Source organism: Pipistrellus kuhlii, unplaced genomic scaffold (assembly GCF_014108245.1).
Source record: "Pipistrellus kuhlii isolate mPipKuh1 unplaced genomic scaffold, mPipKuh1.p scaffold_m20_p_7, whole genome shotgun sequence".
In the NCBI taxonomy this organism is placed as follows: Eukaryota; Metazoa; Chordata; class Mammalia; order Chiroptera; family Vespertilionidae; genus Pipistrellus; species Pipistrellus kuhlii.
The window spans coordinates 46,180,081-46,195,395 of record NW_023425573.1 but is presented as its reverse complement, the minus strand read 5'-3'; the positions used below and the strand labels follow the sequence as shown (position 1 = coordinate 46,195,395).

At 36.8% G+C, this 15,315-nt stretch overlaps 1 protein-coding gene across 1 annotated transcript in view; it reads right to left on the bottom strand.

Annotated features, from left to right (window-relative positions):
- LOC118709659 (fibroblast activation protein alpha) overlaps window positions 1-15,315 on the bottom strand; it is a 64,126-nt gene that overhangs the window by 46,597 nt on the left and 2,214 nt on the right. The window contains exons 3-6 of the mRNA XM_036421916.2: window positions 7,788-7,889; window positions 6,516-6,610; window positions 5,544-5,618; window positions 4,143-4,195 (exon numbers count right to left, since the gene is read on the bottom strand). Coding sequence (XP_036277809.1) covers window positions 4,143-4,195; window positions 5,544-5,618; window positions 6,516-6,610; window positions 7,788-7,889 — 325 coding nt within the window. The remainder of the gene's footprint in view (window positions 1-4,142; window positions 4,196-5,543; window positions 5,619-6,515; window positions 6,611-7,787; window positions 7,890-15,315) is intronic.

Sequence of the window (15,315 nt, the reverse complement as noted above, 5' to 3'; positions counted from 1 at the left end):
CCAGGGTAGGATGGTCGCTGGAGTGCCTTCCCGCTCTAAAATTCTACAATGGTGCTGAAGTTTAATAAGTACTCTTGCACATGCCCATGTACAACCCCATCTCTGTGAATGCACATGCATTTCAAATTTTTGAAAATAAGATGCCATTTGACAATTTCCCCAGAGATCTGACTTGAAATCAGAAACAGAAAGGAACATCCGATCTAAGCTAAGCTGAAAAACAGATTGCATACTAGGCAGTATGCCTTAAGCGTGCAAAGTCCTAAACCCATAGGGAAACTTCAAATATCCTTTTAGCCAAAAACCTCACTTTGATCCTTAGAGTCATCTTGCAAATTATCAGTGGGCTGTCTTGCATTGGGGAGCTTTTGTACTTCTTCAGCAAGAATGTGTTCAGATTTAATGTATTAAAGAGTCATATGATGCAATGCTTAAGTTTTAATTATCTTCTTGAAGATTGTATTAATAGTTTCATTCAGATTTGGAAGCAGCCCAAGTGCCCATCAGTAGATGAGTGAATTAAAAAACTGTGGTACATTTACACAATGGAATACTACCTAGCCATAAAAAGAAAGAAAATTGTACCCTTTGCAACAGAATGGATGGACCTGGAAAACATTATGCTATGTGAGATAAGCCAGTCAAAGGAAGACAAATACCACATGATTTCATTCATATGTGGAATTTAACAAGCAAAATATAAACAGATTCATAGACAGAAAACAGACTGAGGGGTGGGAGGGTTGGGGGACTGCGTGAAAAAGATGAATGGACTAAGCAAAACAAACAAGCAAACAGATACCTCATAGAAAGACAAGAGTATGGTGGTTACTAGAGGAGGAGGATCGGGGAGATAGAAAAGGGTACAGGGGACTAAACGGTGATGGGAGGAGACTTGCTTGGAGTGATGAGCACAATACAATATACACCTGAAACCTATATAATTTTATTAACTAACTGCTCCCCTGTGGCCTGATCATCCCTAACTGCTTCTGCCTGGGCCCCAGCCACAGTGACTTTGTTTGGAAGGAGGACCAGATGACAGGAAGATGTCAGTTGACCTAGTCTAATTAGCATATTACCCTTTTATTAGTATAGATTTACCCCCAATAAATTACCGTATTTTTCGGACCATAAGACGCACTTTTTTCCCCCCAGAAGTGGGGGGGGAAAGTCCCTGCGTCTTATGGTCCAAATATAGCCTACACATATACTTTAAAAAAAAAAGTTTTTTTACTTGTCCGGCTCTGTGTGGTCTCTGTGTGCTTGCCCGGCTCTAAAATGGTTCTAAATGCTGCTGTTTACTTTACAGGGTTGATTACATGTGTTTATGACTGTGATGTTGGGTTTTAATGCACATGAAATATTTTAGGACACTATTTGTTTCAGAATCTTTTTTTCTTCATTTCCCTTCTCTAAAAACTGGTGCGTCTTATGGTCCGGAGCGTCTTATGGTCCGAAAAATACGGTAAACTAAAAAAAATAATAATAAATGCTTTTGTGGATACACAAAGCAAGACCTATCTGGGAAACACTTGGAATCTTGCCTTCTGGCATACATTGTCAATTTGGCTAAAAATACTCTTATAAAAGTTCTAAAAAAAAAAAGACCTGCCTTCTAGGTGTAATGTGAGAAGCCTGAAGAAAGAGAAGAAAGACTCCCTTCCTTCACTCTCCAAAATACCTCCAACCTGGACCTAACATATACCTGACTTGTTTAAACTTTGGAAACTATGAAGCCTTATAATATACATTGACTTAATGTATTAGGTCATGCAGCATGAGGCCTAGCAGACAATGAGGGAGCAGGCCACTGGACAGACCAGCTTTGGTTGGAGAAAGGGTGGAGGCCCCGGAGGAAGAAGACCATTGGTACCATGGGAATCCTGACTGCTGGAGAGCAGTTTAAGGCACCAGGCCCCTGGGAGGTCTGGAACATATTGAAAGTCATCCCAGGGCACAGGCAAGGAAATGACCCAACGGGAAAATGTTCTTCACCTGATTTACAGTTCTGATCAAGCCAGTGTGCCTGTGACCTTTGACATTGTAACACTGCCTGATGTTGCCAAATACTGAGGCTGAATGAGGTTGTGAAGGCAGCCTGGCTTCTCCCTTTACATCAATTCTCTTATTTGCTCTGAACCATCTTGGTGAGGATAGACTGACAGCCTTGTCTGGCACCCTGCCATGGCTCAAGCTTCATCTGCCCAGTCATGAAGACAGCACCAAGCGCAAATCTCAGCACACAGTCTCTTCATGACCCGCAAGTCAGCAGGTGGCTATTTTCTGTGTTTTCTAAATAATTCACAGCAGGAGAGGACGTGGCAGAGGCTGCTTTTCAAATGCAGTCATTTCCTCAGTATCCCTTCCCCTGCCTAAAACCAGAACCATGCTCATTTTCTCCGTGGTAAATTGTAGACTCTTCCAAGGCACACAGAACATTTGCAGTTAGCGGTACCCAATTTTGTCTTAAACCTCAACAAATTTGTCATCCCTCACTTTCTAAATTATTGTATATTTAACTGACAAAAGCAAACAATCTGTCAAATTAATAGTTGTGAAGAGAAAAAACCAACAATAGTGGTTTGATTAAATTCACTGCACAAAAGCTAACCATCTACAATGATTCTAGGCCTTAAAGCTTATACAAACCATGATTAAAATATTAGTATTGCCATATTCTTTTGGAATTGTTTAATTTGGTGAATCTGAACATAGGACTTTGAGAATTTCAAAATGGTTAAAAGAAAAGTAAGGAAATAATGCATGACTTACTTAAAGCATTAAGTAATTCAGTACATTTTTTAAAAATTGTATTGAAAGAGTAGGTTTTCTCCTTACAAGTCTAAATATTTCTTGAGAGTAGGGTTGGTAACTTCAGCTCATTTGTACTCTTCCTTATATGCTTTTCACAAAATAAGTCCTCAGTAAGTAACTCTTGTATAATATTTGGTGACACAGTGGATCAGAGAAGAGAAAGACTCAATGCATTAGATGAATTTAGATTCTACTTTATGTACTAGTTCCTATTTCTTTGACAGTTTAAGAAGATCAGAGTTAGTCTCCACTGAACATTTAAAAGAAGTAGGTAAATTTTTTTTGAACTTTTGTGCTCTTGCAAAATAAAAGGGGAAATAGACCATAAGATTTTTAATACCTCTTCAAGGTATATAATTATTTTCTCTTTTACATAACACAAATGGGATATCACATTAAGATGAGTAACTAAACCAATTCATTGTCCATTCTTAGTCAAAGTTATTTTTCTAAAGTGCAAATCTGATCATGTCATTTCCCATTTGAAACTCTTCAGTGATTCCCTATTGTCATCAGAATGAAATGTAAACTCCTTTTAATAGTTTCCTCATTATTATTTGGCCCAGACTTCCTGGCCTCAGCTCCTTCCCAGCCTTACATCACCTCCCAGTAGTCATACCCTCCTCCAGTTTCAACTCAACTGACCTACTTTCTGTTTTCTGAACCTACCATGCTCTCCATTCCCTTTGTGTTTTTAGATAATATTCCTCCTGCCAGGAATTCTCTTTCTCAGTTCTTCTCCTACTGACTTATTTGTATATATTTTTCTGTTTGAAATATATTGTAAATAGTTAAACATACAAATAAAGAAAACAATACAATAGATGGCAATTTATCTACCATCTAAATTTGAGATATTAATATTTTGCAATTTTTTAAAAAACCGTAATTTAGAATCAACTAACAGAGTATATGTTCAAAGAGAACTAATTCCTTCCCAGGAAGTAGCCTCCTTCCTAGAAGCAGTGTATCATTCCCATGCATGTTTTGTACTTTTACTACTTATGGAAATAAACATAAGTAGTAAAAGTACAAAATTACAAATATACTACTTATGGAAATAAACATAGTAGTATATTTGTAATTTGGTGTTCAGACCTATGGGGGATCTATATTGTCTATAAAAATGCAAAATATTAGCCAAGTAAAAAGATGAATATTACATAGGAATATTTCCTTGAATTTCTTAATTTATGGGTGCACATGTATTGTAAAGAAGCAAGAAGCTAAGATCAGTAACAGGAATCAACCTCAAATCAGAGTTTGGAATGAAAAGTCTATGTAATAGAGTTAAGTAGTATTCATAAATAGACATGAAGTTTTACCCATTCCTAAGGTCATAGATGTGATATGTTGCTGTATAAGAGTATCGCCAAAGCTGTCAGAAAGAAGAGAGGCAAAGATATATTTTAATTTTTTAAAAGCTTATATCAGGAATGTATAGTCATAGGTCATTCAATTCAAAGTTCAGAATTATAAAAGGACTATTTTCACAGGGCACTAGGAAGAGTATGTTTCAATTCATAATTAGTCTTCATTTAAAGAATTTTACTGTGGACTTTTATGCTGTTTGTCCATATCCCAGAATTCAGCCCTCACTCCATAATAACCATGTTGACATTTCTTAATATAACAAGCTTTTCCTTGACATCCTCTATAGAATTTTCCCTTTATATTTTACTTGACTGAAATAAAACCACCATGATTTCCATGGCTCATACGAAGTACCCTGCACTTGAATCATTGGTTATCATGACACTCATAAGACAGCGTAAAAAGAATTTCATTCAATGTATTGTTTTATTGTAAAATGTTTGCCTTTCTTTGAGTATGTTTTCTTTTTTAATTAATAGAATTTTTTTTAAGTAGGGGAGCTAGAGCATGTAACTCCTTAAAAAACTAGTGTTTTTTTCTCTCATAAGTATACTTATATCATGGTTAGTGAACAATGCAGGTATTTTTAAACTTTGTTTCTTAAGAGGGCTTTTGGACTCTTGACAAAGAAGGGCCAGTAGAAGGACATTTCATTCTGAATATTAGGGGAATTTTGCATCTCAAGTAGGATATGAAAAATGATAGTTAAAACTAAAGGTTCTTGATCTAAAAATAATTGTTAAATGCTTAATTCAATAGTAAATTCCCTTGGCCTTTTACAAAAACAAAAATTATCTTGAAGATGTATAAATAGAAAAAAAAACAAGTTGTTTAACTTACCCTGCAACTTCCGTCAGGACGGGGAAATTAAGTAAGGGCAAATGGTCTGGGGTGTGGGATTCTGCTACACGAAGCTTTTGGAGACAGATTTAAACTTCTGGCCTATTAATAAGTGTATGTCATCTTGTTTGTGCAACTGAGCTAAATAAGTCACATCTTGATTTTTTTTTTCGTTTTAAATAATAAACTTTGATGAGTTTAAAATGTGGGAATTAACTAATGATCTGTGATACCAAATATTGTAGCTTTAGAAATACAAAGATAATTCACCCCTTTCTGGTGAATATCTGTGCCCAGAGAAAACTAGTTGCTACCACTTGCTGATAACCAGCTAAGTAAGCCACATGATTTGCTTATGTTTCAGTTATGCTTTTGGGGCTCATCTAGAGCCCATGTTAACTTCTTGAGCATTTAGAGATAAAAATAGACTTTTGCTTCCTCTCATATTTATAAAGCAAACTGTGAATTAATAAGAGATATAACCAAATATATCCAAATTAAGTAGTGATTACCTTTGAATAATCACTTTCTAGATATGCAAATTGCCGATCAGGTGATAAGCCATAATTTGAAGCATTCACACTTTTCTGAAATTATGAAAAAATTGATTAGATGCAGAAAAAAAATAACAGAGCCATGTTAATTTGTAAGAGAATAACACATCTTCAATATATCCTACTTGCATTTATCTTCAGTGCAATTTTAAAGCATTGATGTAGTGCCTACTGTATAGGAAGAAACTTATTGGATATTATGGGGGGATGATATAATAAAGATATACTTGGTGATTTCAAGAAGCTTATAATGTTAAACTTGTAAATAAGTAACTTACTTTGCAAATTAGTTCTATAAAAGAGATATAGATATAACTTTACAAAAGCATTAAGGAAGAAGTGCTTGAATCCAAATGAGAGCAATTGCTTGCATAGAATAGAGGAGGAGAGCTTCATCTGACTGTGGCTTTAAAAGATTAGTGGGCTCTTGAGGGGAGAGAAAGTAGGAGGGTTGAGAGCCTAAGAGGACCAAGTAGCATGTGCCTGTTTATTCTATGTCAGGCATTATCCAAAGCACCTTCAAATTAAGTTACTTCACTTAATTTGTACATAAACTCTAAGAGGTATTATTACTTCTACTTTATAGAAGAAACTGAAGCTTGGTAGTGTTAGTATAGTGTTAGTTACAACAATTTTCCACATGTTGTAAGTGACAGAGCCAGGATTTCAGCCTCAGTATGCTTGACTATAGGATTGAGTTCTTAACTCTTATCACAGGCTATATTCTTTCCACAGAGGAAGAAAGATGTTGGATGATTTAGAGGAGGGAAGTCTAGAGTGAGAAGAAGGGAGAATTAAAAGAGAAGTATAGTGGGATGGAGCTGAGAAGGCAGGCTGGGTCCAGATCAGGTGCTAAGAGTTTGGGCTCTTTCTTGATCAGTGAAGAGCTGGCAAAGTCTTTTGAGGAAGAAGATAATGTTATATACATACCATGGTGGTATTACTCAAAATGGTATATGACTCTCCTGTTTCAATATTATAAAATACTACATTATTATCTGTAGATTGATGGAGATACTCTTGTCCTTTAAATGAGAAGGAAAACAAAACTTTAAATAATCTTCCTTAAGAGGAACTACATTTATAAAAGGAGAAACCTCTCTATTTCACAGACTTATTTTATTTTTCCTCTTTGTTCAGTATATGTTACTTGGTGAGATTTAAAATAAGTTAATTGTAAATGGAGAAAGAATACTTTTTTCTGCTTTCTACAAAGATGCCCTATTTGTTACTAACATCCCTATCCTAACCGGTTCAGTGTGGTGGAATAAAATTGCATTTCATCTGTGTTACAAAGAGGAAAAACTAGTTTTAAATGTTAAGTTTCTTTTGCAATAAAAATTCATTTAATTCAGGTTATGCTTGGTTGAATTTAAAACCTTTTTAAGTGCATTTAATTTTCTAAATAAAAAAATAAAAATATTTTATTTTGTTTAGTGGCAGTTTAGACAAACTATAATATCATAAATAATTTAGTTGACTTTATTATTTTTGATTAGCTTTATTTGGCATCTTATTTTACAAAACTGTATGTAAATATCAATTTTATGGCCCTTAAAGGATTTGTTTTTAGGGTAGGATTTATCCATTTCTGTGATTATCCAGATTAAGAATGGATTTCTCTTTTGGTAAAATTCTCATGACTTCTCCTAAATAGGTATTTCTCTTCCATTCTGAATAGCTATACCATATGCTCAGAATATTGTAATAATTCTCAGCTTTTACTTTTCTGCTAAACTCCTATTGGCCTCATTATTGGGATGAAATCTGGTCTAAAAGGTTCTGTCAAAAGTGCTTTTCTGGTCACTTGACTTATCTAAATAATCGCTCTTTCCCCTCCCCCCCCCATGTAAACTGATATGGCTTTTGTTACCCTAAAGATACATTGGCACTAAAAGCAAAAACGGAATGCTATATAATATATAGCATTATGTTTTCCGATATTTTTATTTATTTTTTATTGTTTAAAGTATTACAAATAGTAGTACATATATCTCCCTTTTCCTTCATTAACCTCCCCTACCCATCAGCACATGCCCTCACTACCTGCCTCCCCAGTGTCTGTGTTCATTGGTTATGCTTATATGCATACATACAAGCCCTTCAGTTGATCTCTTACCACTCTCTCCAACCCTCTCTGCCTTCCCGCTGTAGTTTGACCTTTTTAAAAATAATCCCAAAAGTAAGAAAAAGTTCACCTACCTGAAATCCAAGTTGGAAAATATGTCCAATAAGAAAATGTTCCATTTAAAATATCTTTTAATATGAGTGCTCTTGTTGTATTATTTTCTTCAGAGTTATAATCTTTGGGGGAAGATGAAACATATTATTACTAAAAAGAATATTAATAACTCCAAGTCTAAGGTTTTCTTGCATATATTCTTTCTCATATAATAAAAATATTGCCATCTGCAAAACACTTGTTTATTTCTTGTCTTAGTAGATATAAGTATTATCTCCACTTTTATAAACATGGTAACTGAGGCCTAGACAGGTGGTTTGTCTGGAAGAGAAAACTGGTGGGAAAAAATTGGGGAGTATGAAGGATATGGAGGGGGATGGTGCCAAGCAGTGGGGGCATTATTGTTCAGTTTGTGGAGAATTGTCAAATCTTTTTTAAGAAAAGAGTGAAGTGAGGTTCCAACATATCTAAGCCTTGCATATTAGCCTTTTAGTATATAGGATGTGCTCATAGTAGCTATAAATGCCAATAATCTATATAGAGAACTTAGCATATGTCATGTTATGACTCAAGTTACCTGTATAGCAATTTTAATCATGCGTTAATTGTACTACTAATTATCATGATGAAAATAAGCCACACCAGCACCCAAGAAGCAATGTGTAGATGTATAGAAAATATATTCAGAAGAGCCAGCTATATCTATTCAGAAATAGGGCACATGCACAAATTTGGGTTTGGTGAGTACGGACCTCTCATATGGTGCAGGCGAGGCTCAGAGGTGTGATTGATTATGCTGGAGTCAGGTGGGGCTCAGAATGATACCAAATCAAATGGGAAGACTCTGATTTAGTCATTCTGCTCTTTTTGTTCATAAATGTAATGAAGTAATGTGTCTGCTCTGAGATGTTGCATTAGGTCACATATTCAGAAGTATAAAACATAAAGTTTACTTAGAAATTCCAATCTTAGCTCTGGTTCTTTTATATTTAGAAAGATTATAAACATAGTAATGTTTCATTGCATTATCAATGCTGACCGGTACCACCAGCCATCAGCAGAAATGGGCTCTATGAAAAAGCTATTGGTTTATTGCTATATCAACACTTAAGCTCAATTTATTGAATAAAAACATTTTGTTTCTATATTTATGTGACTTGTATAAGGGATAGGTCTTTATCCATGAGAACAGAGAAAAAAATCTATTTGATTTTTTTTCCTGTCATATGCCCAGCAGCTAGGATAATGTTTCACATATAGTGGGAGCATGATAAATATTTTTGAATGAAAAAAAATAAATCAACTTGACAGATTTTATGTTATTTTCACTAATTCCGCCCCCCCCCCCAAAAAAAAAAGATGTACCTGGCCTTATTCTCTACCCTCCTATCCATGTGGTAAATTTCCACCTGGATATGCCCTAATTAAAAAATGTATCCAAATTTAATTCCTGGAGTCACTTGGATGCTATTTGAAAAGTAGAATCCTAGTCCTTATCTCAAACCTAATGGCTCAGAATCTCTGGGGATGAGGTCCTGCTAACTTCCATTTTTGCCTATAACCTCCAGGATATTCTTCTGCAAAGAATCCAAACTTAGTGATTTCACTGAATCTATTCGGTGAATTGTACTTTACGGGTAGCCCTGTGCCTAAAATTGGGGTTCCCTTTGCCTATAAACTCTTGTATGTGGATGGGCATGGCCTGACTAGCAATCCATACCTCAGGGATGTAGATTCCTCACAACTAAGTGTTGATCGTGGCCTGCAAGGAATGTTAATGATCTATAATGTTTGTACCCCTATTCAGTCCTCTTGCCCACTATCTTTTCAGGCTACACTCAATTGGATTCTTCTTAAGTACATTTCCTCTGCTGATCCTTGAAGAATGAAAAAAGGGGAAGGGGTCTGATTCTGGCCCAGATTAGATTTAAACAAGATTGCCAGGAAAGCACTGGGGTTTTGTTTTCTAGTGTCATGAATGTGTGTATTTATGTAAGTCAGTATAAAATGCATCCCCATGACTAAACAAGTTCCAGTCACCTAAAAAAGATGCTGCTAATAATTATTGAATGAATAACTAGATTTTCATGCCCCTCCCCAAATAATGTTTTAATATTGAAATATAACCTTTTGATTGTTTTGAAAGCTTGGTTTTGACATGTATAATTTTTAAACTCTAAATATTTGAGCTGAAGTAGGAATGAGTTCTGAAAACATCTCTCTTCTATATGTAACTGGCACTTCCTTGATTAACACTGAATTACTCATAGTGTCCTTAGAGTCAACTTGGCCCAGTTTAAAGCACAGTTCCTCATACACTGCTTAAACACTCTAATTAACTATACATTTGCATTTGCACTTACTTATTAAAGCAAAGCTGAAAACTATTTCAATCATGAATCCAAGAAATTACAATTCACAGAAATGATTCACAAATAATGATTCACTATTCTAATTCTTTCTTAAAACCTTCTGCTTATTCTTTATTAAGATTCTGTTTCTATTTCTGCCATTTAATTTTCTAGTATTGAAAAATTGGGGATCAGTGCCAGAGCAGAAGCATTCAATGTCAGCTCTAATATTTATGACAAACTAAATGAGAAAATATGGTTTATTAAAGCGTGCACACAAATGGCAGGGTCCCTTTGTTCTCATTTCTGTATTTGATTCGGAACTGATGCTAAATAAGCCACACTAAGGAAAGTGACGTGGGTTTCCAGGCACACCACACATGTCTTACTGTTGGGTTTGCAGAGAAACTATCTATACTGGTAAGGAGGCATCATCTCTAGCCATTGCTTCAAGTCATGTTTGTTTTTTTGTTTTTCTGGAGTAAGAACCACAGGGGCAAATGTAGGAAACTTTAAGTGTAGAATCTACTATTTAAAAACCAATATATTTGGGCAAAAGCTGACAACTGGGAACAAATGGATCTGAGGTAACTTCAAACCAATAACAGGAAGTGTTGTAATTGAAGAAGTTTTTGTAAATCCAAGCACTCTAAATGCACGGTCCCATGAAACCCTCACTCACCTCTCTGAGATGGACTGTAACTAACTTCATTTTACAGATTAGGCCATGGGAATTAGAGGCAAAGTAACTTGCTTAATATATAACAGAGCTGGGGTTTACATCCAGCTCCATCTGATTTTAGAGGCTGGGCACTTTATCACTAAACTATGATTTAAAGCGAAAAAAACATGTGTAATAAAATAACTGTAACAGCAACACAAACCAAACAAAAATTAGGTAAAAAAGCAAGCAATACACAAGGGAGGTAGAATAATTATTCCTGGAAATGTAGGGCCATTGAGTCTTCTTTGTCGGCTCATCTTCCCCTAATCTCTACCTTAAATTGTGGTATGGCTCATATTGGTGTTATTTGGAGTCTGAGGAAGAGCCTCTGTTCTTGGCCATTTTGTTCTCCCGAGGTTTCCATCACATAGCTCTCGGCCAGTGGTTGGCAAACTCATTAGTCATCAGAACCAAATAGCAACAGTACAACGATTGAAATTTCTTTTGAGAGCCGAAAACCGACTTCTGTGCATGGGCCACGAAGTTTCAATCGCACTCTATGTGCACACCTGCACGTGGTATTTTGTGGAAGAGCCACACTCAAGGGGCCAAAGATCCACATGTGGCTCACTAGGCGTGGTTTGCCGACCACTGCTTTAGACTGATTCACCCCATCACCTGACCTGACCCCCCAGTGGATTTCTCCTTTGAATTCCAGACCTGTATATTAAAGTTCTTCCTTGTCACCTCTACTTGGCTGCCTTCTATATATGCCCTGATCAGGGATTGAACTGGCAACCTTTCAGTGCACAGGATGTTGCTCAACCAACTGAGCTACTCCGGCCAGGCATATTGTTCTTTTAAAGAATCCTATCACATCAGTGTTTCTACCAACTATAAAATCATAATCCGCATTAAAAATTTTAATTTAGACACTAAGAAATTCTTTTTATTATTCACTAGAGGCCTGGTGCATGAAAATTCATGCACTGGAAAGGGGTCCCTCAACCTGGCTTGCCCCCTCTCACAGTCCAGGATCCCTCAGGGGCACAAGGCAACCCAGCAATCAGGGAAAGGCGACTCCCCATCACACATCTGCTGCTGCCACTGCTGGCAGTGCAAGCCTTGGCAGACACTGGGTTATCTGAGCCTCCAGCAGCCCTGGGAGGCTGGGAAGCCGTCATTTGAGGCTTGCCTGTGTCTCAGGCTGGCCCTGGGCAGCTGTGGGGCTGAGGGGACTGGGCAACAACATCTTGTGGCTGTGGGTGCCACATCTTTGATAGAGGGCAGTGAATTACCATATTTCCTTCTTATTAGATAGGGTAGGAATAAAGGTTTAAGAGGATTTCGTTACTCTGTTTATATTACATAATTTTTGTAAGTTCACCAGGATACTAAAATGAACAATAATTTCTTTTCTCTACTTAAAATAGGCAGTAAGCCCTAGCCAGTTTTGCACAGAGGGTAAAGCATTGGACCTCATACTGAAGAGCCCTGGGTTCAATTCCAGTGAAGGGCCCATACCTCAGTTGCAGGCTCAATCCCCAGCCCTGGTTGGTGCACATGGGGGAGGCAACCAATCAATGTGTTTTTCTCACATCAATCTTTCTCTCTTTCTTTTCCCCTTCCCTTCCACTTCTCTATAAGTCAATAGAAAAATATCATTTTTTCTGTTTTTTCCCCCTTCCCTTCCACTCTCTCTAAAAGTCAATAGAAAAATATCATTTGGTGAGGATTAACAACAACAAAGGCAATAAATTTGAAAAAGGTTAATTAGTATTTAAATATTATATGAAAATATCATTTCAATTGTCCCTACAATGTTAATTATTGCTGTATTTTAAAGCTCTGCATGACTGTGTCTCTTTCTTAAAAACTTTGAGCTCTGATTCCACATCCTCAATTTGAGCTTTAGAACATGTGTTTCTCAAGGTGTACTTATGACTTTCTTGTATAAGTTGTAACACAATTTGCTTTGGGAATAGGAGACAGGTAACCTCCTCTGCTTTATGGAAATCATCCAAAGACTTGGATTATTTTCTAAATTATTTAAAATTTGGCAGAATTCAAATAAAGTTTGCCAAGATTCATCTTTTGCGATTTTAAAATCCAAGGGCAAATTAGAGAAATATAATCTGCAAAGTTGATTTATTTGCCCTCACCTCAAAAGCTCTTTTATGTTTGTGAACTTTCTAAACCCTTTAGACTTCTCCATATTTCCTCCAAAAGAACAGTGAATAAATAAGCTTAAAACTCTTAGGATGTTTGAGGAAGTCTGTTTCACAGTTCTAAATGTTGATACTGGGAACATTTCAAGCCTTAAAAACATATTCTCATCTCCTGTGAAGATGGTTTCATCTCACATATATCTTATATTCTAAAAAGTAGTTGTTGAGGTTATAGTAATAGTAACAATAATAATAACAATGGATTTCTGACTAAATCACGGGCATTCTAAATTATATTTCTTTTTGCAAAATATTGTTTTCTATCTAATTTTCACATATCTTCTGAAATAAATCGAACCTCTGTTTATAGGTTGATGTTCATCTACTGGGCAACACTGGCTCGGCCACTCCAGTTGGTCTTGATAGCACTTTTTAAAAATTTGAAATATTATGTTAATATATATATTTACCTATTTACTATCAAACTGTTCTTTCTTAAAGGTAGAGTCTTTGTCATGCATGCAAAGATAACAGGATGATACCTGGAAAGTACTTAATAAGTAATTGCTGGACAAATAATCCAAGTTACCAGGGGCCACAGTGGACTGAATATTGTGGATAATGGATGACTATGAGATACTAATCTCAGGTTTTTCATATTTAGTATTATAGTTATTTTTAATCCCAGGAGGCATCATATACATTTCTAGTGTTTTGTTTTTTTGTTTTTTGTTTTTCAGTCCAAGGTTTAAAAATCCAATGTTTATAAACTTCAGGCTGATACTGTGAATGAATATGGCATTTTGTACATAATGAAATAGAAAGTTGTGGGAAACTGGAGAAAGCATTGCCCATCTGAAGGCACCTGCTTCTTAGCGAACTGTTACCATGGGCCCAATGCTGCCAGATTTAATATTTAAAGAGAAGCCAAAAATACAAATTTTTATGTGAAACCCTCTAATTTTTAAAAATTGGTGACTATTACAAAGTTCTATAAAACACAGCAGGCCCAAAACAACAACATTTAAAGGTAGACAAGAGGATTGCAGGGAGATCTGAGAGGCACCTCCCCTCCTTTGTTTCTTTCACTCAACTTTATTCCACCCTTCCCCCAACTCCCTTTATCTTTTCTCTTCTTTTCTAATTTTGCCTCATGTCTTTGATGTCTCCTATGAGTTCCCTGTACACAAAAGTTTCTAAAAAATATTTGTTATTTTTGATCCAAGGAGATAGGGAATAAGAACAAGAATGATACCCAAGGATAAAGACACCTCACAACTCTCTCTCTCTCTCTCTCTCTCTCTCTCTCTCTCTCTCTCTCTCTCTCTCTTAATTAAGAACATTGTTGAAATTGAGGGGCCTAGTCATCATCTTTGCATGCATGTGTATATGAGGGTGAAGAATACAATAAAGCCACAGTCTGGCCTCCCTCGCAGGAGTTGACTGGGCTGATCAGGGGAAGGCACCACCCCCATCATCCTGATGCTGCTGTCACACTGTCTGCTGCCGGGGCTCAGCTGCCTGAGCCCAGGGCTGCCTGATCTCCAGGCCTCACAGCAGCTGTGGCTTTGTCTGGATGGATGTCTGAAAGATGTCCATCCTAATTAACATATTACCCTTTTATTAATATAGATGTACTTTATAACATACATTTATGTACATGTCATACATGTCTAAACTTGGAGAGAAGGTAAGGATTAATTTTATAAATAACTAGAGGCCTGGTGCACCAAATTCATGCAGGAGAGGGATTCTCAACCCAGCCTGTATCCTCTTGCAATCTGGGACCCCTTGGGGGATGTCAGTCTTAAACTGGCAGTCAGACATCCCTCTCACAATCCAGGACGCTGCATGCAATAGCGACCATAATTTTCATACAGGTGAAAGGTATCTTGCTGTTGTATGGATAGCTACATTTTTTTTTTTGCTCTGATTATAAAATATAGTACACAACATGATCCTTCTGAGGCAATAGTACCATTTTCCCCATCTTATGGGTGGGAAAACTGAAGCAGAGAGAAGTTAAGTAATTGGCTTTGTCACACAGTTATAAGTGTCAGAGTCAGGGCTGACCACAAAACATGCAAGCCAGAGTCCATGCATGTCATCGCTGCATCATCCTGTTGTTTCAGTGAGTATCCTTGTCAGGTTTTAATTTTTAAATCTAAGAGACTGTTCCCAATATATAGGGTAGGGTCCCTAGGCCTGGTTGGTGATCAGGGCCATCTGTGGGGCAACTGGCAGGAGGGTTGATTGGGGGGCCCCTACTGGCACCCACCTTGGCCAGCAGCCTGGTATCATCTACCAATTGCTGCCACAGGTCACCTCCCTCCCAGCCAGGGGAAGTTCCTGTGTTGAGCGTCTG